Here is a 27,324-nt window from a genome sequence, read left to right on the forward strand (position 1 = left end):
ATTCCAACTCAAACTTGTGTAGTAATAATTGATATTATAGTCTGTCTTCTATTTAGTAGACTGACCGAACAATTATGGATTTGAGTGTTAATTAGGTTAACAGAATTTACAAGAATTCTTAAAGTTTTGCAGAAGGGAGGAACGTCCCACCCTTTCCATAAGTAAACTATAGACTTTATTTGCCACAAAACATGTATTGTTGAAACGGAGGAATATTGCTCCCTTTGAGTGTTAATTAGGTTAACAGAATTTACAAGAATTCTTAAAGTTATGCAGAAGGGTGGAACGTTCCAACCTTTTCATTAGTAAATTATAGACTTCATTTGTTACAAAACATGTATTGTTGAAAAAAGAATATTCCCCCTTTTAGTGTTTATTATGTACACAGAATTTACAAGATTTCTTAAGTTTTGCAGAAGGGAGGAACGTTCCACCCTTTTTCATTGGTATACATTTTAAGAAAAATTGTGCTGTTGAAAGGGCGAAATATTCCTCCCTCTAAATTAGATACGTAGGCATGACTTTTAAGAAAGGGAGGAACGTTCCACCCTTTTCATTACAGGTAGACAATATTCCTCCCTTTTAATGTAAACAGAAACGACATGAATTCTCAAATTTTGCAGAAGGGAGGAACGTTCCACCCTTTACATTCAATGTAATATATTATACACAATATTTGTGTTGTTGAAAGGCCTTAACGTTGGCAAGAAAGGGAGGAACGTTCCACCCTTTCAGTTAGTAAACTATAGACTTTATTTGTTACAAACCGTGTAAGGCAGGAATATTCCTCCCTTTCACTGCTTATTATGTTAGCAGAAATTACAAGATTTCTTAAGTTTTGCAGAAAGGGAGGAACGTTCCACCCTTTGCATTGGTATACATACAAGATTTATAATAATTAATTTATTAATTGATTAAAACCTTAAGAAAAAACTTAAGTGTATTTTTTTTGTATTTCGTTTGACTTCAAAAATAAGTTGGCCGAAACATTTATGCGCTGACTGCAATATTTAAAAAAAACTGGTCTGATGATGTAACACCGGGTTTAAATCTAATGACAAATTTAATTTGAAACAAATGTAGCGAAAAATCTTACGCGATGACCCCTATATTTTTTTTCCATTAATCATTTTGTTATAAATGTTGAACAAAATGTGGAAATATGAAAAACATTCACCGTTTAAAAACATGCTTTTATCGCTATTTTATCTAACGGACGAGGCAAAATTTTCGGACGTCAGAATAGGTTTTTGTGGTCGGTTTCAATTTATTAAAATTCATTGACAAATAAATTCAGTGATAAAACAGAATGTCTATAGAGTGAAATGAACGTTTTACCGGTGAAATCTGATAAAAATTGTCAAAATTATGAGCGTTCAGTGCTAAAAAGATGCAAATTTATTGTTGCCGCTAGAGGGCGCTTCGACATCAAAACTATATCAGACATTTATTTAAAAAGATCACCATTTGAAAGGGGATGCATTATCGTTCAGTTATGCCAGAAATCATCACAATCTGAGATGGTGCCAAAATTCGTGAGGAAAGTAGCGAGCCACGTTAAGAGAAAAAGGTTTATGAAAAAATATTAATTGAGGTTTTATTATTGGAGGCCATCTACAGAACGACTGGAATGGAGAGACCCATTTACCCAGTTTATTTTCTGGTCCTTAAACTGAAAGGGGATCGAATTTCTCGCGACTATTACGGCATGAATTAAATAAATTAATAATAAAATCTACGGAAGTGCTGACTGCAAATGTAAATATACTTTGCAGTTGGTATCCATTCAGAGCCGTCAGGATTTTGTCTGCCGCATGCACGACTCCATTTAAATCGGCGATCATTTGTTCAATATCACGTCAGGAAACTAAAAGAAGGATAGGTTTCTCACTCTCAAATGATTATAGGTACATTCGTAATATTATAAATTTTTGGCATATTTTTATTTTTCCATTCAATCACTTTAAATTAATAAAAACAATGAACAACCATGGTACACACAATGCATTCTCTTTACAAAATGGCGTCTACTTTCACCTCGCTCTTGATGCTACTCAACATAATCGGTGAAGTGCTCGGATATCCGACCTGATCAATATAATAAACATTATGCAATGTTCTTATGATATGTCAACTGTGGTATCTGTATTTTTAGCCCACCATCATCAGATGGTCGGCTATTAAAATCACTCTGCGTCCGTGGTCCGTCCGTCCGTCATTCCGTCCGTCCGTCCGTTAACAATTTCTCGTTATCGCATCTCCTCAGAAACTACTTGGGGGATTTTGACCAAACTTTGTCAGAATGATGAATTGGTACCCTAGTTGTGTCCCCCTGAAAATCAGACTGGTTCAACAATTTATGAGTGAGTTATGGCCCTTTGTTTATTTCTATAATTTACATAGATTTATATAGGGAAATTTTTTGAAAACCTTCTTGTCCAAAACTACAGAGCCTAGGGCTTTGATATTTGGTATGAGGCATTATCTAGTGGTCCTCTACCAAGATGATTCAATTTACTTCTCTGGGGTCAAATATGGCCCCGCCCTGGGGGTCACATGGTTTATATAGACTTATATAGGGAAAAACTTTGAAAAACCTCTTGTCCAAAACTACAGGGCCTAGGGCTTTGATATTTTGTATGTGGCATCATCTAGTGGTCTTCAACTAAGATTGTTCAAATTATACCCCTAGGGTCAAATATGGCCCCACCCTGGGGGTCATATGGTTTACATAGACTTATATAGGGAAAAACTTTGAAAATCTTCTTGTCCAAACCACAAAGCCTAGGGCTTTGATACTTGTAATGTAGCATCATCTAGTGGTTTTCTACCAAGTTTGTTCAAATTATCCCCCTAGGGTCAAATATGGCCCCGCCCCGGGGGTCACATGGTTCATATAGACTTATATAGGGAAAAGCTTTTAAAATCTTCTTGTCAATAACTACAACATTCAAATTTGGACATGTATATTTTTGAGTGGCAAGATGAACCTTGACATGAGTTGACCTTGATTTTGACCTAGTGACCTACTTTCACATTTCTGTAGCTACAGCCTTCAGATTTGGACCATATGCATAGTTTTGTGCACTTGAAAAAACTTTGACCTTGATTTTGACCTAGTGACCTACTTTCACATTTTTGAAGGTACAGGTATCAGATTTGGACCATATGTATAGTTCCGTGTTTCAAAATGAAATTTGACATTGATTTTGACCTAGTGACCTACTTTCACATTTTTGAAGGTACAGTCTTCAAATTTGGACCACATGCATAGTTTTGTGTTCCGAAATGAAATTTGACCTTGATTTTGACCCAGTGACCTACTTTCTCATTTCTCAAGCTACAGCCTTCAAATTTGGACCACATGCGTGGTTTTATGTACCGAAACAAACTTTGATCTTTACATTGACCTAGTGACCTACTTTCACATTTTTGAAGGTACAAGCTTCAAATTTGGACCACATGCATAGTTCTGTATTCTGAAAGAAAAGTTGACCTTGATTTTGACCTAGTGACCTACTTTCACATTTCTCAAGCTACAGCCTTCAAATTTGGACCACATGCATAGTTTTGTGTACCGAAATGAACTTTGACCTTAAGATTGACCTAGTGACCTACTTTCACATTTCTGTAGCTACAGGCTTCAAATTTAGACCACATGCATAGGATTGTGTACCGAAACAAACTTTGACCTTAACATTGACCTAGTGACCTACTTTCACATTTTTGAAGGTACAGGCTTCAGATTTGGACCACATGCATAGATTTGTGTTCTGAAGTGAAATTTGACCCTTGATTTTGACCTAGTGACCTACTTACACATTTCTCAAGCTAAGCCTTCAAATTTGGACCACTTGCATAGTTTTGTGTACCAAATTAAACTTTGACCTTAAGATTGATCTAGTGACCTACTTTCACATTTCTCAAGCTACAGCTTTCGAATTTGGACCACATGCACAGTGTTGTGTACGGAAATGAAATTTGACCTTGAGCTAGTCAGTAAGTCTTGAAATTTGGAACACTCAAAAATGGCACATTGGTGGGCGCCAAGATCACTCTGTGATCTCTTGTTTATTATGAAAAATGTTTCCACAAGTCTATTTTTGTAGGGATAATGCATTTTTCGTGTTATAACATCTGCAGAATCCCGAGGGATTGGTTGGTGCCCGAGCTTGTTAGGGCGAGGGTACCAACGATTCCCGAGGGATTCTGAAGATGTTATAAACGAAATTAACATGCGCTAACGCTATTCTAGCATAAAACGCGTACAAACTGATAAATGAATACAATGTCACTCAACGTCATTAAATTTCCACAAAGTGCGCGGGAAATTGTTTGAGTTGTTTTTTTACGTTGGCATCATTTCGTTTTGAATTATCCATTTCAACTTTTGGGGCCGAATGGCGTTTAGTCTTTGCCACGGAATGCACATATATAAAACGGTGTTATAACAGCACGTGAGAATCTCCTTGTTAACACACGTTTTCTCTCCTGTTAAAACACCCCCGAAAAGTGACAATAACAGCAGTTTTATGCTAGAATACTACAAAATAGATATATACAAAAACACAAATAATACATATCCTTGGTGACTTTGGAAATGGCATTATTTATACAAGCTGCACATAAAGAAAACAACAGTATCCTGAGATGATGATATATAAACCATTTCAGAATAGTTCATTTGTAAGTGTGTATGCAATTTAAGCTTGCAAGCTTTTGTTTTCTGTGGTGTACAAAAAAAATAAAGAAAAAATTGTATCCTTTTAAATTTTGGATGTTTTATTTTTATTTATTTGGTCGACTGCTCAAAATTTGGATTTTTATTTTGATTTGACCCCCATCCCCCCCACCCCGACCCAAACTTTTTGAAAAATCTCCCGTAAACCAGAAAATAAAAAAATGCTGGCCTTATCTTGTTGAAATTCAAGCACACTTGAAAAATGTTCTAAAAGGGGTTTCTGTGTTTGAGTACAAAAGTTAAGATTTTGACTGCGTGTGATGGAATATTAGAGCGTTTTTGAGTGCTTTTATTATAGTACGCAGTAGCTGGCATGCTTGAAAGATCGAAAATATGTTCATAAAATTAATGATAAGACGTACCTGAAAATACTTTAAATAATTTGAAGTATTTAAAAGGGGGGAAAATCTATTGACGAAATATGTTATGAATTTGAACAATATAAATAGGAGATAAATAAAAGTGAAAAAGAAAACTTTGTCAAGGTGCCAGTAGAAAATTGTTTTAAAAGTGGAATTTGCTGATCTGTAGGTATTTTTATAATGAATTGCAGTTTAAAAGCAAAAAAGAAAGATTTTAAGAAAGATTTAAATTGAAAGAAATGGTTTGTTGCAAATATCATGCAAGGGAGACATAAGAAATTTTGAATTGAAAAAATTTAGATCTTGAAAAGTGTTTCTTAAACAAGTATTGTGAAACTTCTTTTTTAGCTCGACTATACGAAGTATAAGGAGAGCTATCCTACTCGCCCCGGCGTTGACGTTTTCTCGCGTCCCCACCTTGGTTAAAAATTTGGTGCACTTTCTCTTTTTTCAACTTATCTCTGTAATTACTTGATGGATTTGATTCAAACTTGAAATACTCCTATGTGATAAAGGGGGATAATTGATGAAATATTGGTGCCAGAGTTATGGCCCTTATGTCAGATGATGTGGATGATGATGAGGAATAATCATCCACATCATCTGACATAAGGGCCATAACTCTGGCACCAATATTTCATCAATTATCCCCCTTTATCACATAGATTTTCAAGTTAAAGTTTTATGCACTTTCACTCTATCTCTGTTATTACTGAATGGATCTGATTCAAACTTAAACAGTTGTTAAACATTATTACCCTTATCATATGACACATGGTGAATAACGCTGGGACCAATTTTTCATGAATTATTTCCCCTTTTTACTTAGAATTTTAGGTTAAAGTTTTGATGCACTTTCACTCTGTCTCTGTTATTACTGAATGGATTTGGTTTAACATCATCTCCCACACCATATGACACAAGGTGCATAACTCTGGCACCAATATTTAATGCATTATGCCCCTTTTTTGCTTAGGATATACTTATATAGTGTTTTGATAATTTTATCTTTACCTCTCTTATTACTTTAAGTTGATATTTTTGACATAGACTCAGGCTATTGTGCAATATCTTCATCCACAATTGGACTCCAGTGACAGCTCTAGTTTCCTCAGATGTGCCCAGTTTCACTATCCAGCATCGAAATAGTCGAGAGCGCTGTCTCCTGTGACAGTTCTTGTTTAAAGTGATCAGTTTTTGCAGAGGGACAGTTTTGAAGCCATAGCAGTGATACTAAATAAATAAAATAATGAATGGACAAAATTGATTATTATTTATTATACAACATATATGTTTAAATTCCTTCAAATGATGATTTTTTTTCATTACGAAAAATCGCCTACCCCGCTCCCCCCAGACGTCCCTAACCTCAAACACACTCCTACCCTCCTACCAGCCAGCTAACTAAGTTATATTACAGTTTTGCCTGAGAACTAGTCCCATATATCCATTAGCTTTCTCTTGCGTTGAATTCTTTATCACACTGAAGGGGTGAAAAAGGCACTAAATGTGTCCTATCAATTAATTAGTTAGCCAAATGGTTATTGGCAGACTGTAAGTAAGAAATATTTAAAAAAAGGACAACTAGTTAACTATATGTTGCTGTTTCAGTTGTCTAAAACATCAATGTCTTTTGAATTTATAGACAAACGCGGCATTGATGGCCGTCTTGCCAGTGCCCAAACCGCCCTCATGCTCCAGGAGGAGACAATCCGACGCAATGAGCGCAAAAGGAAAGCTATGGCTGACAAGATCAGTGGCTTGGAGCGTACTGTTGCTGCCAAGGAGTCTTAACAAAGACAGACACAGGTAACAGTGCCTTTTCCTTTATACTCATTGATATATATCATACATGTTTTTACTGCTACAACATTTTAGGCAGAACAAGCTTTAAGCATCATTTCCACTAAAAGTTGGTAAATTTACATCATTTGATCAAGTAAGTCAGGTTAAATGATTCAGCCTGCAGATTCATCAATAAATAAATCAGTCCATTAATCATAAATCTGTCAATAAACTCAGTCAGCCAGTAATCAGTCAATTAAATAATAATCAGTCATTTAATCTCTTATTCAGTCACTCTGTAGTTAATCAGTTCTTTTATGTTAAGTGAATTGGCCAGTGGCATATAGGAGAATGTTGAAACCACCTATGAATTAATAGTTTCAAATAGTCAGTCATTCAGTATTATCAGTCAGTTATCAGTCAGTTACTGAGTCCTGTATGCTTAGTTAAATAGGGTGAATCTAAAGATCATGGGGTTGTGAGTTGATCCCCTTGTGAAGCGTATGTTCTTCATGAAAATTGTTTAGAAGACAGCGTGTCTGAAATAATTAGTCCTCCAACTCTTAATTAATGTGGAAAAGTTGGGAGTTACTTAAGGAGAATAGGTAAGTACTGGTACAGAATCCAGGAACACTGAAATACTGATGGTAAATAGGGCTAAACCCAAAACAAACCAGTAGTCATGTCTATATGTATTTATACATTGTGTAGGAGAGGATTGCCAAGATGAGACAACAGGAGGGCCGTCTTGAAGATGAGAAGAAGAATCTACGTAATGCTCTGGAGGAGGCTGACAACACGCCTAGAACTGGCCCGCAGATCTGCTGAGGGTGAATTACAGAGAATGAAGCTGGCACTGAATGACAAGGACACTGAAAACCAGGTACGTAGTCGTTTGGAGTAAACAAGGCTGTGTAGAATGTTTTGCTAGCCTGTATAATGTATTTGGTAAAAAAAAAAAATCCAGCATGGTAGTAAGTTTTCATGCCCCCGAAGGGAGGCATATTAGTTTTCAATTGTCCGTTCGTTTGTTCGTTCGTTAGTTCGTTGGTTTGTTCGTTCGTTCGTCACAACGTTAACTTTTTACATGAAGGCACTTTACTCGCAAACCACTGCACCCAGGATCTTCAAACTTCACCTGCTGATAGTACTTATTGAGTACACCACCCTACTGACTTTGGGGTCACCAGGTCAAAGGTCAAGGTCACAGGGGCCAACGTTATCTTTTTGCATGAAGGCACTTTACTCGTGAACCACTGCACCCAGGACCTTCAAACTTCACTTGCTGATAGTACTTATTAAGTATACCACCCCTACTGACTTTGAAGTCACCAGGTCAAAGGTCAAGGTCACAGGGGCCAACGTTAACTTTTTGCATGAAGGCGCTTTACCCGCAAACCACTTCACCCAGGACCTTTAAACTTCACAAGCTGATAGCACTTAATGGGTACACCACCCCTACTAACTTTGGGATTACCAGGTCAAAGGTCAAGGTCACAGGGGCCAACGTTAACTTTTTGCACGAAGGCACTTTACTCGCGAACCACTTCACCCAGGATCTTCAAACTTCACGTGCTGATAGTACTTATTGAGTTCACCACCCCTACTGACTTTAGGATCACCAAGTCAAAGGTCACGGTCACAGGGGCCAACATTACCTTTTTGCATGAAGGCACTTTACTCGCGAACCACTTCACCCAGGACCTTCAAACTTCACATGCTGATAGTACTTATTGAGTACACCACCCCTACTGACTTCGGGGTCACCAGGTCAAAGGTCAAGGTCACCAGGTCAAAGGTCAAGGTGCTGCGGGGGGCATTTGTCACCATTAGTGACAGCTCTTGTTGGTTCTTGGAACAAACTTAGCCATAAGACTTCTTTTCCATGATCGAATTTTCAGAAAATGAATTGGGATTTTGAAAAAAAAATTCAAAGACAATTTCTCCAGCTACCTTTCAGCATTTTTATTAACTCGTCTATTCGAAGAATAGGAAAGCTATCTTACTCGCCCTGGCGTCGGCGTGAGCATGAGTGTGAGCGTCAGCATCACACAAATGTTAAAGTTTGCATACCACCCCAAATATTTTCAAAGTCCATTGAGATATTGCTTTGATATTTTGCATACTTGTTTACCATCATGACTCCAGTCTGTAAAAAGGAGGAGACAACTCTATCAATCATTTTGACTGAATTATGGCCCCTTTTCGACTAAGAATATGCTTATTGTAATGTTAAAGTTTGCGTACCACCCCAAATATTTTCAAAGTCCATTGAGATATTGCTTTGATATTTTGCATACTTGTTTATCATCATGACCCAAGTGTGTAAAAAGGAGGAGGCAACTCTATCATGCATTTTGACTGAATTATGGCCCCTTTTCGACTTAGAATATGTTTATTGTAATGTTAGTTTTACTCATAGCTTATATTATTCTGTCAAGCACTGAGAATAGTCGAGCACGCTGTCCACTGACAGCTCTTGTTTATGGAAATTCTCATCATATTTGAAATTGAATGATTGAAGATGTTCAAAGTTTGGTAGCTGCTGTCTACGTCTAAAGAAAAGAGTCATTACAGACTGGATTTATGCAAATGTCATTAGTATAAGTTTTTTTTATAATATCATAGTATGATACAGTGTGCAGAAGAAATGTTTAAATTATCAAATTTTAGGAGAGTTAAAATAGGGATGTGAGACTTTGATTGACTTGATTATACATTGATTGAATATTTGATGACTTCCTCTATAAGAAATTTTTCTCTGTCTTGGTTTAATTTATAAAAATCTGTTGATTATATTTATCTAATAGTGTTGCATTGATTGCATACAGTAACTTGTGCATATTTAATGAGGGGATTATGAATATTTAAATAAGATGTAAATTTATAAAGTACATTTTCTTAAGATGAATAAGAATTTAAGTTTATGTTGTAAATTGAAATTGAGCCATGCCATGAGAAAACCAACATAGTGGGTTTGCGACCAGCATCGATCCAGTCAGGATCCATGCTGTTCGCTTTCAAAGCCTATTGCAATTAGAGAAACTGTTAGTGAACAGTATGGATCCTGACCAGACTGCGCGGATGCGCAGGCTGGTCTGGATTCATGCTGGTCACAAAGCCACTAGTCTATGTTGGTTTTCTCATGGCGCGGCTCAGATATTGATACAGTCTTTGCAAATATCCTCAAAATTTTCTTACTTGTGTAAAATGCTGTTTAGCCTGAATAAAAAACATTCAATTTTTTTTATATCGAGTGTATAAGATATGCAAATCTGCCACCATTTCCAAAAAGTGAAAATTATGAAAAAGATCATTTCCTTTGCATACATCTTGGTGAAAGCCCAGTATTTACATGATAAGATATTAATGAATGTAGCAGTGAAACTGAATATAAAAGATGAAAAGAGCAAATCATTGAGATTGTAATATTACGGAGCAATATGGCTGTCATGCATAATTAACGACGTCTTAGAGATTATATCTGCCGGACTACTTTTGTACCTTATGTTGGGTTTTTACAGTACAGAGATGACAGCATAAGACGTTGGTCATTGTCTTAGAACTGTCATATGTAAAATGGTTGTCGATCGCGAATAGTGCGATAAATTGGACATAATTGAATTTTTTACCATTATAAAGGGTGTGAATTGGTTGATGCTGGATGTATGTAATTGGGTGAATAAAAAATGAGGTAGTTAATTGTTTTTCTTCAGGTTCATTCTGTCTCTTTGTGTCATTTATCTAACTTTTGTTTCACTGTTAAGGTTACACTGTAATAAAACAGTGAATGTTCTTGCTGGTGAAGAAACCTGTTACGGAATATTACTGCATTTTTAGATAAATTTTCTTGTGATTATGGTTTAATTTTTTGGAATATATTTTGTGGAATAAGATTTTCTTGGACTGATGCAAGTAAAATTGAGACTCTAATAAGGGAAATTTCAAGAAAGAATGATAAATTATTAACAGATTGGATGCAAAAAATATTAAGGCTAAGATGGAGCCGCTTGCAGTTGACACAAGTTACGGCAATAATGTGAATGTAAATAGTCCTCCTGGATCAGGGGAGTCATTGCTTATGTCTGTAGATGTTCAACAAAAATCAGATAGAATGTATCAAAATGGTGGTCGAGATTATGTCGGGGTGTCATCCAGAAGACATTCAAATAATGGTTTTAATGGATCAGATAGATACATTAGTAGCAGAAAACAAACAGATGGGTTAAATAATGGGTTTGTTAAATCTAATAGTAATACATCCATAGTAAATACTAATGGTACTAAGAAAGAGAGAAGGGATGGGAATACTTATGGTGATTTTAGGGGTTCAGAAACAAATGGGAATAACAGTGGGGTAAATAATCAGAAACTGAATAGACCAAGCAGACAAAACTCTTTTGATAGATATAGTAACGGTATATCGGATTCTGAGAAACATGATAGGTTAAAGGAAACTAAAACTTTATCAAATGAAAATACGATTCATAATAACAATGTGGATGCTGCTAAAGAATTTGTTGCAAGGAGGGATAAAAGTCATGGGTGGTCATATGTTGTAACTGAACCAAACAAAAATGATTTTGAAAATACTGGATATTGTGATTTTAGTGGGAAACGAGTTGTACATGAGAAATGCAAATTTGGTACATGTTTGCCTGAAATTGTTTGTGATGGCAATAGAAAGGCTTTAGATTCCGATCATGAACATTGTCGATTAGGTGTTTGCTTTGTAAGAGAAGCTTTAAAGTATAAAATATCTGGTGAAACATATGATCGGGTGGGAAATGGTCATTCTTTTTCCAACTGTGATATACATTTAAAGTCAGAAATTGAGGAAAATCAAAATGGCCGTGTAATAAAGTCTGGTCATGATCAGACAGACTCGCAATATAGAGTTAGGGATATTGATAAAAGAGTTAGACAAGAAAATGAAATTGATGAGGAAAGTGCATTGAAAAATGGAAATACAAACTTTCCTTTTCCACATTCTATGCCCGTTTCGAGTCCAGAATATGGGTGCTTCAATATTGATTACTTACAAGAATTTAATGGGAAAAGTGATTTAAAAGGTTTAAGTGATATTGATAATATAGATGAAATCAGCATCAACCAGTTACACACTCTGGTGGATAGTTCACATAAAAGAAGTAGTGTAAATGGCATAACAAAGTCAGACAACCGTCATCAAAGATCTCTTGATTCAATGAATAATCTTCGTAATGGTAACAAAAGTCATGGAAATCACCACGGAGTGTTCAAAAATGGAAATGGTGGCTATGCGATTAGTAGAAATGGAAATAGTAGAAATGAAAGAAAGGGGCGCAGTGGAAAATCCAATGAGACACACCATGGAAATAGAGTAGACTGTCATACGGCTGTTTCAAAAAATGGAAGAAGTGGTGACACAAGAACCAGTAGAAATTCTGATCAAAGTGGACGAAGCCGGCGAGTGAGTCGATGCAACTCTGTGAATTCACAGGAGTCTGCTTTTCAGGAATTTCGCCGCAGTCACAAAGTAAACGACAGCCAAAGATTGGATTCCATTTTATGTGTGAGAGATGGTATGAATTTTGCAGAAACTAACAAAGCTATTAACTACCGTACAGATTTAGATGGTAGTTATCTAGGCCCTGACCTTACTAACTTTCCTTCAAAAGAAAAAGATCTAGAAACTAATGGATTTGAGCCCTACATGAGTTTACATGGAACAAATGGGCACAACAATGGTCAGAGATTTGCTAGAGATATAAAACTAGGTGCTAGAGATGAAAAATCTCATAATTATAATTTGAGCTTTGATAAAATGGATTTTGATTTGGATCAAATAAGAAATAGAGAGTATCATGTGTATACAGTGGCCAGTCAGAATGAACAAAAGGGAGACTACTCTTAACACTTTACGAATGGTGCTGATAAATCTCATGCACATGTGTCTGAAAAAGATGGAATATACAAAATGCCTCAAAAAGAATCTGTTAAAAGTTCTTTTGAAAGACCTAGAGCAAAGTCTGACCTAGAATATGGTCAGTTGGATGTTATGTTTAAGCATGTAAAAAATGATCATTTCAAATGGTGCTTGTTGCGGATGAAATGAAGGAGAGAAGAAAAAGAGATCAAGAGATTAACACTAGAACAAATAAATCAGTTGATAATGTAACACAACAGAATAGAACCTCAATACATGATAGGGAAAGTAGGGTTCAAATGTTGGAGCATAAAGAAATGGTAAGATTCTGGTAATGGAAATAGATTTAAAATTATGTAAAAACAAGAATCCTATGAAAATTGAAGGAAATGGTGATAACACACTTGTCCCCATAGAATTAGAAAGCTGAACTGAAAAGGACCTCACAAATACATTTTTATTACTTTAAAAAACAGGATGCATTCGTATCACTATTAAATGTATAATTTTGTTGTGTCTTAGATTGTACCTTTAGTTTTAAGAATTAAAGTCTGTTTAATTTCAAATTCTCAAATTTTATTGTACTTTGAAACTGAAATTTCTTCAGCAGAACAGCAAAGAACAAGAAGAAGCTAACATATGAAGAATTAATTTTTTTTCTTCCCTGTATGATTTCAGGTTCTACAAAACCGTGTGGAATCCCTGACCAAGAATATCCAGGATCTGGAAGGCAAGGCACAGTCCCTACAGCTGACTATTGACAGACTGAGCTCCGCCCTCACCAGGACCGAGGAAGAGGAAAACCAACAGAAAGAAAAGGTGACAGTTAATGTCAAAATCAGAGCCTTTAGTTATAAAGACGCAGTAGAAACTTATACAAGTCACTGAAGACAATTTTGAAACTGAAAATTAATTGTAAAATAGTATGTAAGGTATGACATAGCTTTGCAGTTATTACTTAGTTGTAAAATTGGATTACAGGCACAGAATACATGCACCTTATAAGTTAAACATATTTAAAAAAAAAAATCAAATGGTTTCAAAGAAATGGTTCGCAAGATTTAAATGTTATACATGTAATCATTATGGTAAATATATATCTGTATTTCAGATTTATATTTATTTAGATGTTATTCCATCATTACAGGTTCATCATTTGAACTCTTCATTGTCCGACAACCAGGCCACTATTGCGGAACTTGAGGAACGCCTCACTCACCTCCAGAGGGCGCTAACTAGTAGTGAGCATGATCGTAGAATATTGCAGGAACGTCTTGATACTACCAGGTATTTACTGAGTAGAATAACATTTTCTTAACATTTAAAGTAAAACCTGTTAAGTCAAATTCATTAGGTGGTCATATGGCATTTACATAAATTTGTGAAGAATATGACAGTATTGTGTTGTAGACAACGTATTGTGTACAAATCTTAAAATGGTTCTGTTCTGTTCAGTTCTATTGCCGAATTTCAGGTATTTTGAGTTAAGTCCCTTGTGGGACTTCCAGTGCATAAAGTTCAGTGTTGAATGTAATTTGCTCTTCACAATAGTGCAAACAGGTTTCTACCTGGATATCATAAGATTGTATTTTTGAGAAAGAGAGAAAATGTTACTAAACTTTGAAGAATACGTTGTTACACCTTCAGCTAATCTTTCTAATATATTTTGTTAAATTATCTCCCTTTCTACAAGTTACTTGCTTTTCTACTGATCAAAAAATGCCATGTGCTGTCAGACCAGATATATTCCGTATCCAGTAAGTAATTCCAAATTTTGCATAATGATTTTCAGACAAGCTTTGAATGAGGCAAAGAAACAGAACCACAGTCTCCTGGAACGAGTCCAGAGCATGCAGAGTGAGCTAAGTGAGGCTGAAGTAAACAGATCCGAGCTTGACGGACAGATCAGACAGGGTCATAGTGTAAGTTGACTTTCTTTATTATATATCGATACATTGATACATTAATCCTTAGCCTGCTAAATCTTTAAAATGAACTGGTCCATTTGGGCAGTATCTTTTATTATTTGAAGGGATGTTCACTGAAAATTTACTGACTGAATAGCGAACCTGGTCTGCGCTGGTTGCAAAGGCAGAATCACTTACCATCAGCAGGCTAAAGGTGAAGACATCCCAAGGTTTCATTATCTTCTAAACTAATTCAGAAGGCTGCTGTTCCTGTCTTGAAACACTTACCCCTCACTACTGCGGGTTCAGAATCTCAGTTTTAGTGCAGAATTTTTTCATAGGGCCAAAATTAAAAATATGTTTGTTTGCTGTCTCCCTACCTACCCACTTAAAATGCTGCGCCCCAAAAGTTTTTATTGGACAATGCTGGTCAATTTTTTTTTAAAGTTGCGATATGACAAGTGCCGCATATATTTCAAGTAAGCAAAATAATAAGAAAGTTTAAATTGTATTATTTAATGTCACCCTTTTATACAACATATACAAATATAACAAATTTGTCTTATTTTTGTAAGAAACGATCATATATCTACTGGTAAAAGTATAATCCCCCCACAAAAAAAAAAAAAATGGACTACCTACTTACCCAACTTTAAAAAGTAGGGTCGGGAGATAGCAAACAAAGACTTTTTAGCTCACCTGTCACAAAGTGACAAGGTGAGCTTTTGTGATCGCGCGGTGTCCGTCGTGCGTCCGTGCGTCCGTAAACTTTTGCTTGTGACCACTCTAGAGGTCACATTTTTCATGGGATCTTTACGAAAGTTGGTCAGAATGTTGATCTTGATGATATCTAGGTCAAGTTCGAAACTGGGTCACGTGCCATCAAAAACTAGGTCAGTAGGTCTAAAAATAGAAAAACCTTGTGATCTCTCTAGAGGCCATATATTTCAAAGATCTTCATGAAAATTGGTCAGAATGTTCACCTTGATGATATCTAGGTCAAGTTTGAAACTGGGTCACGTGCCATCAAAAACTAGGTCAGTAGGTCTAAAAATAGAAAAACCTTGTGACCTCTCTAGAGGCCATATATTTCACAAGATCTTCATGAAAATTGGTCAGAACGTTCACCTTGATGATATCTAGGTCAAGTTTGAAACTGGGTCACGTGCCTTCAAAAACTAGGTCAGTAGGTCAAATAATAGAAAAACCTTGTGACCTCTCTAAAGGCCATATTTTTCATGGGATCTGTATGAAAGTTGGTCTGAATGTTCATCTTGATGATATCTAGGTCAAGTTCGAAACTGGGTCACGTGCCATCAAAAACTAGGTCAGTAGGTCAAATAATAGAAAAACCTTGTGACCTCTCTAAAGGCCATATTTTTCATGGGATCTGTATGAAAGTTGGTCTGAATGTTCATCTTGATGATATCTAAGTCAAGTTCGAAACTGGGTCACGTGCGGTCAAAAACTAGGTCAGTAGGTCTAAAAATAGAAAAACCTTGTGAATTTCTAGAGGCCATATATTTCACAAGGTCTTCATGAAAATTGGTCAGAACGTTCACCTTGATGATATCTAGGTCAAGTACGAAACTGGGTCACGTGCCGTCAAAAACTAGGTCAGTAGGTCAAATAATAGAAAAACCTTGTGACCTCTCTAAAGGCCATATTTTTCATGGGATCTGTATGAAAGTTGGTCTGAATGTTCATCTTGATGATATCTAGGTCAAGTTCGAAACTGGGTCACGTGCGGTCAAAAACTAGGTCAGTACGTCTAAATATAGAAAAACCTTGTGACCTCTCTAGAGGTAATATATTTCATGAAATCTTCATGAAAATTGGTCAGAATGTTCACCTTGATGATATCTAAGCCAAGTTTGAAAGTGGGTCACGTGCCTTCAAAAACTAGGTCAGTAGGTCAAATAATAGAAAAACCTTGTGACCTCTCTAGAGGCCATATTTTCCATGGGATCTGTATGAAAGTTGGTCTGAATGTTCATCTTGATGATATCTAGGTCAAGTTTGAAAGTGGGTCACGTGCCATCAAAAACTAGGTCAGTAGGTCAGATAATAGAAAAACCTTGTGACCTCTCTAAAGGCCATATTTTTCAATGAATCTTCATGAAAGTTGGTCTGAATGTTCATCTTGATGATATCTAGGTCAAGTTCGAAACAGGGTCATGTGCGGTCAAAAACTAGGTCAGTAGGTCTAAAAATAGAAAAACCTTGTGACCTCTCTAGAGGCCATACTCGTGAATGGATCTCCATAAAAATTGGTCAGAATGTTCATCTTGATGATATCTAGGTCAAGTTCGAAAGTGGGTCACGTGCCATCAAAAAGTAGGTCAGTAGGTCAAATAATGAAAAAACGTTGTGACTTCTCTAGAGGCCATATTTTTCATGGGATCTGTATGAAAGTTGGTCTGAGTGTTTATTTTGATGATATCTAGTTCAAGTTTGAAACTGGGTCAACTGCGATCAAAAACTAGGCCAGTAGGTCTTGAAATAGAAAAACCTTGTGACCTCTCTAGAGGCCATACCCTTGAATGGATCTTCATGAAAATTGGTCAAAATGTTCACCTTGATGATATCTAGGTCTGGTTTGAAACTGGGTCACGTGCCTTAAAAAACTAGGTCAATAGGTCAAATAATAGAAAAACCTTGTGACCTCTCTAGAGACCATATTTTTCAATGGATCTTCATGAAAATTGGTCAGAATTTTTATCTTGATAATATCTAGGTCAAGTTCAAAACTGGGTCACATGAGCTCAAAAACTAGGTCACTATGTCAAATAATAGAAAAAACGACATCATACTCAAAACTGGATCATGTGGGAAGAGGTGAGCGATTCAGGACCATCATGGTCCTCTTGTTTAAATGTGGCCTAGTAGGTAGCCGTCCATCTAACTCATACAAGGTCAGTGGTTATACACGGGTGCCTACTCGTGCTGAAACAATACCTGGAGAGGCACCTTGGGTCTTCCTCCACCACTAAAAAGTTGCCATATGACCTAAAATTGTATCAGTTTGACTTGAAACACTCAAAAAAAAAAAAAAAAAAAAAAAAAAAACTCCATTGGTTCCTCAAAATAAACTGTGCATGTTATTTGCCATGTATTGTTATCCCAAGTTATGTAATGTACCTTCATAAATGTAACTTTGTTGTAATTCATTTAATACAACATAATCAGCTGTTGGATTTACTGGAGGTTATTCAAAAGTCCAAATATAAAGAAGACAAAGAGACAAAGAAGTATAGATTACCGTATAAGTGGAATAGCTTACGATGTGGAAATGTTCGTAAATTCAAGAAATTCAGGAAAAATATCAGCCAGTATGAATGTGCCACATTCACCAAGACACGTCATTATAGTCAAGTAAAGATAACCAAATTTAGCTTTGGCACTTGCGTTTTTGGTGATTCGTGAATATTTCCATTTGTGAAATGTCTAGAATCAGCAATTGGCAAACTATTTTAACCCGCGAATGTATTCACTTATACAGTACTAATGGTAGATTCAGTTTCACACTTCTTATTACTATGATATTTGACTACATGGTGAAGATATTGTGTTTTCCAGGTGCTTCTACAGAGACAAGAAGCTGAGCAGGATTTGACGATGAAGATTGAAAAATTACAGGCAGAGAGGTCCAGCCTCCAGGAACGAGTTCAGGCCCTCCAGCGTGCCCTCGCTACCCTCGAAACCGAGAAGCGCGAGACTGAACGAGATCAAATCAGGCTCGAGAAAGATAAGTCCGCTCTGCAAAAAACTCTTGACAAGGTATGTTTTATAACTTAATTTGATAGATAGATTTTTGAACCCTAAATATATGATAGCATATAGGTTTTGCTAGTACGTCTATTTAACCTGAAAATCTTACATGTCGCCTGCTTCTTTATTTATCAGGTAGAATTTGATAAAACCTTCACAGACTAGTGGTTGCCTGCTATTAAAGTTATGGCATGATAATATTTTATTGAGGTACAAGTTTCATTTGTATACTTTTCTTTCATTATCAAATTATGACACTTGTTTTATGGGATAGCTCCTGTACCGAATATACAATTTTTTCACATTTATTTTTTGTTCGTATAGGTTGAACGTGAAAAGTTGAGGTCAGAGGAGCTTGCCAGCAAAACTGTTATGGAACGTACCAGCCTGGACCGCAGTCTCTGCAAGGTTGAAGAAGACAACGCTGACCTAGCAACCAAGGTTCAAAACCTGCAGGCCCAACTGGCCGAGGCAGAGCAGCAACATGCACAAAGGTAATAAAACTGTTTTCAGATTACAACAGCAGAATTTTACCTTACCCAAGTTTTCCTATTTTCCCCTTAGGCTCTTCAATACCAGGTACAACTCCTTGTTGAAGAGCAAGATCAGTAATATTTGTGGTTTATTTTTTAGAATTTATTTGGCCTCTGTTGTTAGAATTTGGGCCTGTTTTTCTAAGTTTAAAGGCTGAAACTTAAGACTTAAAACTTTATAATTCAAAGTATTCAATTTGCCGTAACTTTGTTTATAGTGAACTTGTAACTCAGAGAATTTGCTGAGCTATTTCTTAGTTTGAAATTCACATTCTTCCAAATTTCTTATACAGTCCATACTAATTTGAAAATTACGAGCAAAAAGAACATTTAGCGTTTTAATGTCTTGAGTCTAAATCTTATACAGCTGTATGTCCAGGGTTAATTGGTGATGGATTTGTTTTGACTAAATAAATGAGCCGCGCCATGCAGGGGTGTAAAATTCTTTTTCACACCACTCGCCCTGCAGGACTAGTAGCTAGTAAAATCTACTCGCCCTTAGTGGACAGTCACTCGCCCTAATAATTGACATTTTAAATACTGTCACGTTTTATGGAAGGAGTATTATGTACAACAAGCAAATTTCTAACAAACACATAGCTCGTACACTACGTTTCCTTTTTGATTATTCATTTTTGTTACTCTTAAATTTCCTTTTCACCCCAGACATTTTTCTTTCACTAATTTTGTCACCTCCACCGTCAAGTTGCTCTCCATATAATAACTGCATCGATAGTAAAAATAATCACAGTCTAACCCCTACCGTAGTTTCCCAAAGTGTCAGGAAAGTATTAAACATCAGTTATTTTCATTTTCTCAAGACTTACTTCCCGAAAAATAATTATTTTGAAAAGTGTCTTAAAAATATGGACACCATAATCATCATCCACCTACCCGTCTTGATGGCGAAAAAAAAAAGTTGAAGATCATCGGTAATTATTCTGTTGATAAACTAAGTAATTGGCCTGTTTTCACCATCAATTAACATCCTCTCAAAGAGCTAAAAGAGGTGTGTCTGTATCATGACATCTGAAGTGGAGATCAAAGCGGTATTGTTGCACGAGATTGTCATGGCATTACGTCATATTACAGTTTTCGTGCCATGTGACCTATTTGCCCTCAAGAAATTTACATTATCGTTTGAGAAGAATATTTTATAAAAAAAAAATACATGTACAAAGATTCATTTAAAACTTATTAAAAAGCGCAACAACATCATTTTTTTTTTCTATTTACGTCCACGAGGTCACGTACCCTATTCCGCCGCACTAACAGAAACCTTTTTACCAAAAAAATCGTTTTACTCAAAAATCGTTTTACTCAATGTATTTAAATTACTGTCTCTTTTTCATTATTTAAGATTTTTTAATTCTGTTTTTTGTTCTTTCTGGTCAAAAGTCTGAATTTTATGCCCATTGTATGTATCATTTATTTTCTCTTAGAAAGAAATCAGTAATTAAGATCGCGCTGTTTGAAACTTAACAAATGATTATATGAAAATTCGACCGTTTTCATACAAATTTGCTTACATTTCCGTCGATATTTTATTGAAATCTTAATAGAATTCAAATTGTATTACTTCTCAAGCGGTGTTGAAAAACTGAAGCGATAATGTTAAAAAACGAATGCACTACGCGCGTTTTTTGTGTACTTGTCGATAAACAAAAGTAACGGAGATGTAAATTTGATATTACGATAGGTTGTACGTGCTCTCGGAATGGAAAATTACCGGCATGACGTTTTGATATCTTTACGATTCGCGGGTAAATTCCAGTCAATCAAAGTAGCAACTGAACTATCTCAAAGTTTGTTGACGTTTTTCAAGATGTAATTTCTGAATTTCATTAAAGCAACGACGTAAAAACCACTCGCCCGATCGGTCGAGTATACAGCGAGATCCACTCGTCCTATCCAGACTTTAACTCGCCAATGCGAGCGGGCGAGTGGAATTTTACACCCCTGCCATGGGAAAACCAGCATAGTGGCTTTGCGACCAGCATGGATCCAGACCAGCCTGCGCATCCGCGCAGTCTGGTCAGGATCCATGCTGTTCGCTAACAGTTTCTCTGATTGCAATAGGCTTTGAAAGCGAACAGCATGGATCCTGACCAGACTGCGCGGATGCTGGTCGCAAAGCCACTATGTTGGTTTTCTCATGGCACGGCTCAAATGTCCATTACCAAAGAACTGTCATAATCATGGGGAATTTAAATGTTTTTTCTAATTTCTTCATGTTTAAACTATTTCCGTTTTGATTTTAGCTTAATTTTCACTACTTAAGTTTGTAATAAATGGAAATGCCTTGAAAGGATATATTTATGTTTAATTTAAGTCGTTTATATGAAATTATATCGCTGCTTGTTTTAACAGTGTTGATGAAATTGAAAAGAAGCATTTTGCTAGGTATCAGGTTTGGTCAAGTATGCTGTATGTATCTGATGCAGTCTAAAATGTGTTAGAAAAAAAAAGTATTTTGATAGAAACTAAAAAAACAACTTATTATTTTCTTTGCAAATGTTTTATGGTATATGCTTCCAATTGTATGGACCGATATGCGTGTTTGCTCTCCTCTCTGTTTCCTAGTAGAGTGTCAGTCTATAACAAGTCGGGCACCAGGCTACCACTTACATACAACCTCAACAGACTAAATATATTAATACTTTTATTACATTGTTATAAGTTTACTGCAATAATAGTTTTAAAACATGTCTGTTTCGTGTAATGACATCTGTAGAGTACTTCCAGAAAAGTTGGCTCCCTCGCACTGCCCGGCTTGGGCACCAATTAATCCCGGATTCTACAGATGTCATAACAAGAATCAAACATGCATTATGTCTACATTTTATGAATACACTGTAAGTCTGGCTTGCTATGCTAATTTTCCAACAATCGTGTTTAAGGACTAGATAGGGATGCTTGTACAAGTATTTGATGCAATGAATCGGGGAGCTGATTATTATAACTCTATTTAAACACTGATATACTGATAGTGTACGAATTTTGCCTGGCATATTTTTTTAATTTCTGTAGCAAATTACTGATTACTGACGTTGAAACCATTGTTGCTTGCCATAAGCCACATGAATTTCTAATAGTTTATTTAATTACTGGATCAAATCCTAATGATGCTGAATCAGTATCCGCTTTCTTTAATCCCAACTACTGTCAGTCAATGTATTTTGTGATACCTATGTTGTAGTCAGTTTTAGCCGATCATGATTCGGACGACTGATTATTTAATATTTAGGTCATGGAAGTCGGTGGCTGCCAATTACTATATTTTAAATTATATAAATATTCATAGCTGTGACTCAGAGGCCTGTCATCTGTTAATTGTAAGTTTTGGTAACTGTTGTTCTATCACATCCTAATTTCAAAATTCACATGACAAACAGTTACTGTAATCAAGTGTTGGACATTTTGTTTTAATTTCTGTTTAACTGTGAATCAGATGATAGGCAATAACTGGATACTGAGCAGTATTTAACTGAATACTGAACAGTATTTAACTGGATACTAAACAGTAACTGGATACTGAGCAATAATTGGATACTGAACAGTAACTGGATACTGAGCAATAATTGGATACTGAACAGTAACTGGATACGGAGCAGTAATTGGAAACTGAACAGTAACTGGATACGGAGCAGTAACTGGATACTGAGCAGTAATTGGAAACTGAACAGTAACTGGATACTGAACAGTAACTGGATACGGAGCAGTAATTGGATACTGAACAGTAACTGGATACTGAACAGTAACTGGATACGGAGCAGTAATTGGAAACTGAACAGTAACTGGATACTGAACAGTAACTGGATACGGAGCAGTACTGAAACTGACGTAAGAACTGAGTAACTGATACGGAGCAGTATGGATACTGAACAGTAACTGGATACTGAACAGTAACTGGATACGGAGCAGTAATTGTAAACTGAACAGTAACTGGATACTGAACAGTAACTGGATACTGAACAGTAACTGGATACGGAGCAGTAACTGGATACTGAACAGTAACTGGATACTGAACAGTAACTGGATACGGAGCAGTAACTGGATACTGAACAGTAACTGGATACGGAGCAGTAACTGGATACTGAACAGTAACTGGATACTGAGCAGTAACTGGATACTGAACAGTAACTGGATACTGAACAGTAACTGGATACTGAACAGTAACTGGATACTGAACAGTAACTGGATACGGAGCAGTAACTGGATACTGAACAGTAACTGGATACGGAGCAGTAACTGGAAACTGAACAGAAACTGGATACTGAACAGTAACTGGATACGGAGCAGTAACTGGAAACTGAACAGAAACTGGATACTGAACAGTAACTGGATACGGAGCAGTAATTTGAAACTGAACAGTAACTGGATACTGGACAGTAACTGGATACGGAGCAGTAACTGGATACTGAACAGTAACTGGATACGGAGCAGTAACTGGATACGGAGCAGTAACTGGAAACTGAACAGTAACTGGATACGGAACAGTAACTGGATACGGAGCAGTAATTGGATACTGAACAGTAACTGGATACTGAACAGTAACTGGATACGAGAGTAACTGGATACTGAACAGTAACGGATACTGAACAGTAACTGGATACGAGCAGTAACTGGATACTGAGCAGTAATATACGTACTGATACTGAACAGTAACTGGATACAGAGTATGGATACTGAAGTAACTGATACTGAAGTAACTGGATACGAGAGTAACTGGATACTGAGTAGTAACTGGATACTGAGAGTAATGGATACTGGATACTGGATATGACATAACTCGGACTACTGAACAGTAACTGGATACTGAGTAGTAACTGGATACTGGATACTGAATAGTAACTGGATACTGAGTAGTAACTGGATACTGAGTAGTAACTGGATACTGAATAGTAACTGGATACTGAGTAGTAACTGGATACTGAGTAGTAACTGGATACTGATAGTAACTGGATACTTTAAGTAGTAATGGATACTGAGTAGTAACGATCTGAATAGTATACTGGTACTGATAGTAATGGATACTGAGTAGTAACTGGTTACGAGAGTTATTGGATACGGAGTAGTAGCTGGATACTTAACCGTTTATAATGTTTGCTTCTTGGTATTCAGATGGCTGTGTATTACTGTACCGAAGATGAAAATGCGAGTTTCATGAGTCTGTCGGAGACTGGCGCACTTGAAGAAACTGGAGTTTTTCCACAGAATGTAAGTATCTGAAGATGAAATGAATGCAATGCATATACTGGTATACGCTTGAAACACAATGTGAGATGATATAAAGAAAGACCCAGATTCATTCTTGAAAATATAAATAATAAAATGTAGTATATAATTTCAACAGCTTGTATTTATATAAGGTCATCTATACATGTATTGCCAAGCACCGTATAAACGTGTGCTAACTGTATATTTAGCAATTGGCTGTTATAAATGACATTAAATTGTGAATGTACCTGATGAAATAAGTTTATTTCTATACTTATTCAAATGTATTCATTTGATGAGGATTTTCTACGAGTATAGTAGCTAGAAATAAATTTTAGTGAAAGATGCGCATTAAATTGAACATTTTAACCAAATTCTGAACCACTGTAAATATGTTAGAAACAGTACCAGCCTTTTTTGCCATGTTGATTTTGCGCCTATACATAAAAGATAATTTGTATCCTCATTTTGATGCACCTGTTAACACAAAGGAAATTTTAGTTTAGGTAAATATATACAAATATATACACATGTGCATCTAACGTAAAATAAGTACCGTTATTTGTTAGTATCAGAAAATATAAAGTAAAGCAGTTTCAGGCTTAAAAATATTGAAAATTATATTTGGCCACTCTTTAACTACGTGATGTAAAATAGTTTTAGTGTACTTAATAGTTATACTAGATACATTACTTAAAATATTAGCATATAGTATAGATGTTGCTTTCTGCTTTGAAATATATGATATTGTTGTTTTATATATGTAGGAGCATGATCCCTTTACAATTCAAGTGATAATTCCTTTCAGATTTGCAACAACCTTGACTCCTTCCTTGAGGCAGTGAGAGAACACTACGATATGCTGAATGAACTTGCAAATTACTTTAAATATTTACGTCAGGCCGCCCAAGACGATTCCTCGCTTGAACTGATGGCATCATTCCAAGAATATATTTATGACTGTATGTGCACCATGAAAAAAACATTGCGTGCAAAGCAACGTGATCCTGTAAATACTGTTCCAAGTGGAAACTTGTCTGAATTATTTGTACAATATCAGAATGGTTCAAGATGTGAGCGTCAAAATACACAGTATATCTCTGTATTAGATGGTAACCGAATTGCAACATACCTTGAAACAATGTACAACAGATTGAGCACAAAATGACAGTGCTTTCAAAAACGACGCAATACAAATTCTCTTTATCCTTTTGAGCGAAGTCTCTATAATCCAGTCATATCATTTTTTCACGGCATTTCTATTTTTATTTTTTATATAATGAAATTTTTACATTGTTAAGTATTACCGTCAGTGTCATGTCCAATCATATTACATATCGTATATCATACAATAAACTGGATATTGTGTCTTCTTTTTTAATTTTGTCTTTTGGCAGTTCCTGTGATATACAGGTTCCGTAACCCCAGATCCGCTTTCTATATACCAGTTTGTTTAGTTCTGTCCCATGCTTTCTCGTTAAGGGCAAGCCCATTATTCTAACTGCCATTTTGCAACATAAATATTAAATTTTACTAAACATTGATATCGTCACCCTGCCCTAACCAATGAAAAGTATCGGTAGCGAAAACCCTCATATTGTAGACCACAATTGTAGGCCATAGCAGCCCGTATTACTTAGGCTTGAAATATCGTGTGAGGTCCTCAAATATGAAACCGTCATCCTGCCCTAACCAACAGACCGAATCGACAGTTAAATCATATTAATAAGTCACACTAGTCTATTATTTCAAAGGCTTGTAACGTCATTCGCCATCTTACCTGCTTTGAGTCGTATATGGATGCGTTTTGTGAAAGCTGAAAAAAATTACTACAGTGTAGTTAACCTATTGTAACATTTCTTCTGTAAATATCCAAAAGTGATACCAATATCCTCCCCTAAACACTGAACAGATTCGGTAGTAAAGCCCAACAAATGGTAGTTGTATCATAGCTCGGTGTTTTTTCTTAACAAGTCTGGTGCAGTTAAATCGTATACAGTGAGCGCAGGGTGCGGTAACTAAAAGTGTGCAGGTATTAAATACCCGCACGCTAGTTACCGCACTGTTGGATAGGAAAGTATGCCAGCGTGTATGGGCGTGTCTCTAACAGCAGACAGCGAAGTGCATTTTATTAATTTTCTGCGCTCGCATTGGTTTATTTTGCCTGAGCTTTACACATTTGTAAAGCAAGGATTTTAAGTACTCACTGAACTGCTGTATATGGCAATGCGGAACGCCTACTGAACTACCATATATGGATGGCTATGATACAAAACAGAAAGAACATTAAAACTCTCGGGTAAACGATTTATACTCGGGGGCTACGCCCCCTCGTACAAATCGTTTACCCTTGAGTTTCAATGCTCTTTCTATTACATAGAAATCCTAATACACACACAGATATGATTTCAATGCCACTTAAGTACAAAAACGTAGGTGATAGTAGTCCAAATTACTAAGGCTTGTAATATCGTGTGAGGTCCTCATTTGCGTTTAGTCCTTTACGACTGAGTTTCGAAAAATGCTGAAAGAAATCACCCAGTATCATATATTTTTCATACGCAACGTGTAGTTACATTTTCTCTGTAAATATTATTCCAAATTAAAACTATCACCCTGCCCTAACCAAAGAACCGAATCGGCAGCGAAACACCACAAATTGTAGATCATCATCTAGATTTCAAATGTATATTTTCAATAATAGCTCATAAGTCACAGTAACCCAATATTACAAAGGCTTGTAATGTCGTGTGCGGTTTCTATCAGCTTTGAGTCGTATACGGATGCGTTTTGTGAAAAATGAAAAAAAGAAAAAAAGAAGAAACAAAGAAAAACCAAAAAAAAAAAAAAAATTAGTGAAATATATCTTACATATGCAATATATTATAACATTTGCTCTGTAAACATTTTAAAATTTGTTACCATAAATCTTCATCCTCCGCCAAACAACCGATTCGGAAGTTAAGCTCCTCAAGTGGTAGATCAAAAGTTTATGCACACAGATATGGTTTCAATGCCAGATAGGGACAAAAACGTATGTCCTTATAGCCTTAATTAGTAAGGCTTGTAATATTGTTTGAGGTCATTTTGTTTGCCA

General features: G+C 36.1%; 2 protein-coding genes across 2 annotated transcripts; both read left to right on the forward strand.

Moving 5' to 3' along the window:
* Nucleotides 1–6,751: 6,751 nt before the first annotated feature.
* Nucleotides 6,752–21,502, forward strand: LOC128549100 (rootletin-like). Its single transcript, XM_053525342.1, has 8 exons — nucleotides 6,752–6,912; nucleotides 7,600–7,771; nucleotides 13,475–13,615; nucleotides 13,944–14,083; nucleotides 14,589–14,718; nucleotides 18,283–18,483; nucleotides 18,799–18,968; nucleotides 21,378–21,502. The coding sequence occupies exons 2-8, from the start codon at nucleotides 7,643–7,645 to the stop codon at nucleotides 21,454–21,456; spliced, it is 990 nt and encodes a 329-aa protein (XP_053381317.1). The 5' UTR covers nucleotides 6,752–6,912; nucleotides 7,600–7,642; the 3' UTR covers nucleotides 21,457–21,502.
* Nucleotides 21,503–24,077: 2,575 nt separating this feature from the next.
* Nucleotides 24,078–25,528, forward strand: LOC123562145 (uncharacterized). The gene is made up of 2 exons (XM_045354798.2): nucleotides 24,078–24,227; nucleotides 25,036–25,528. Exons 1-2 carry the CDS (start codon nucleotides 24,132–24,134, stop codon nucleotides 25,393–25,395), a joined length of 456 nt encoding a protein of 151 aa, XP_045210733.1. The 5' UTR covers nucleotides 24,078–24,131; the 3' UTR covers nucleotides 25,396–25,528.
* Nucleotides 25,529–27,324: the final 1,796 nt, after the last annotated feature.

This window comes from Mercenaria mercenaria, chromosome 15 (assembly GCF_021730395.1).
Source record: "Mercenaria mercenaria strain notata chromosome 15, MADL_Memer_1, whole genome shotgun sequence".
Classification (NCBI taxonomy): Eukaryota; Metazoa; Mollusca; class Bivalvia; order Venerida; family Veneridae; genus Mercenaria; species Mercenaria mercenaria.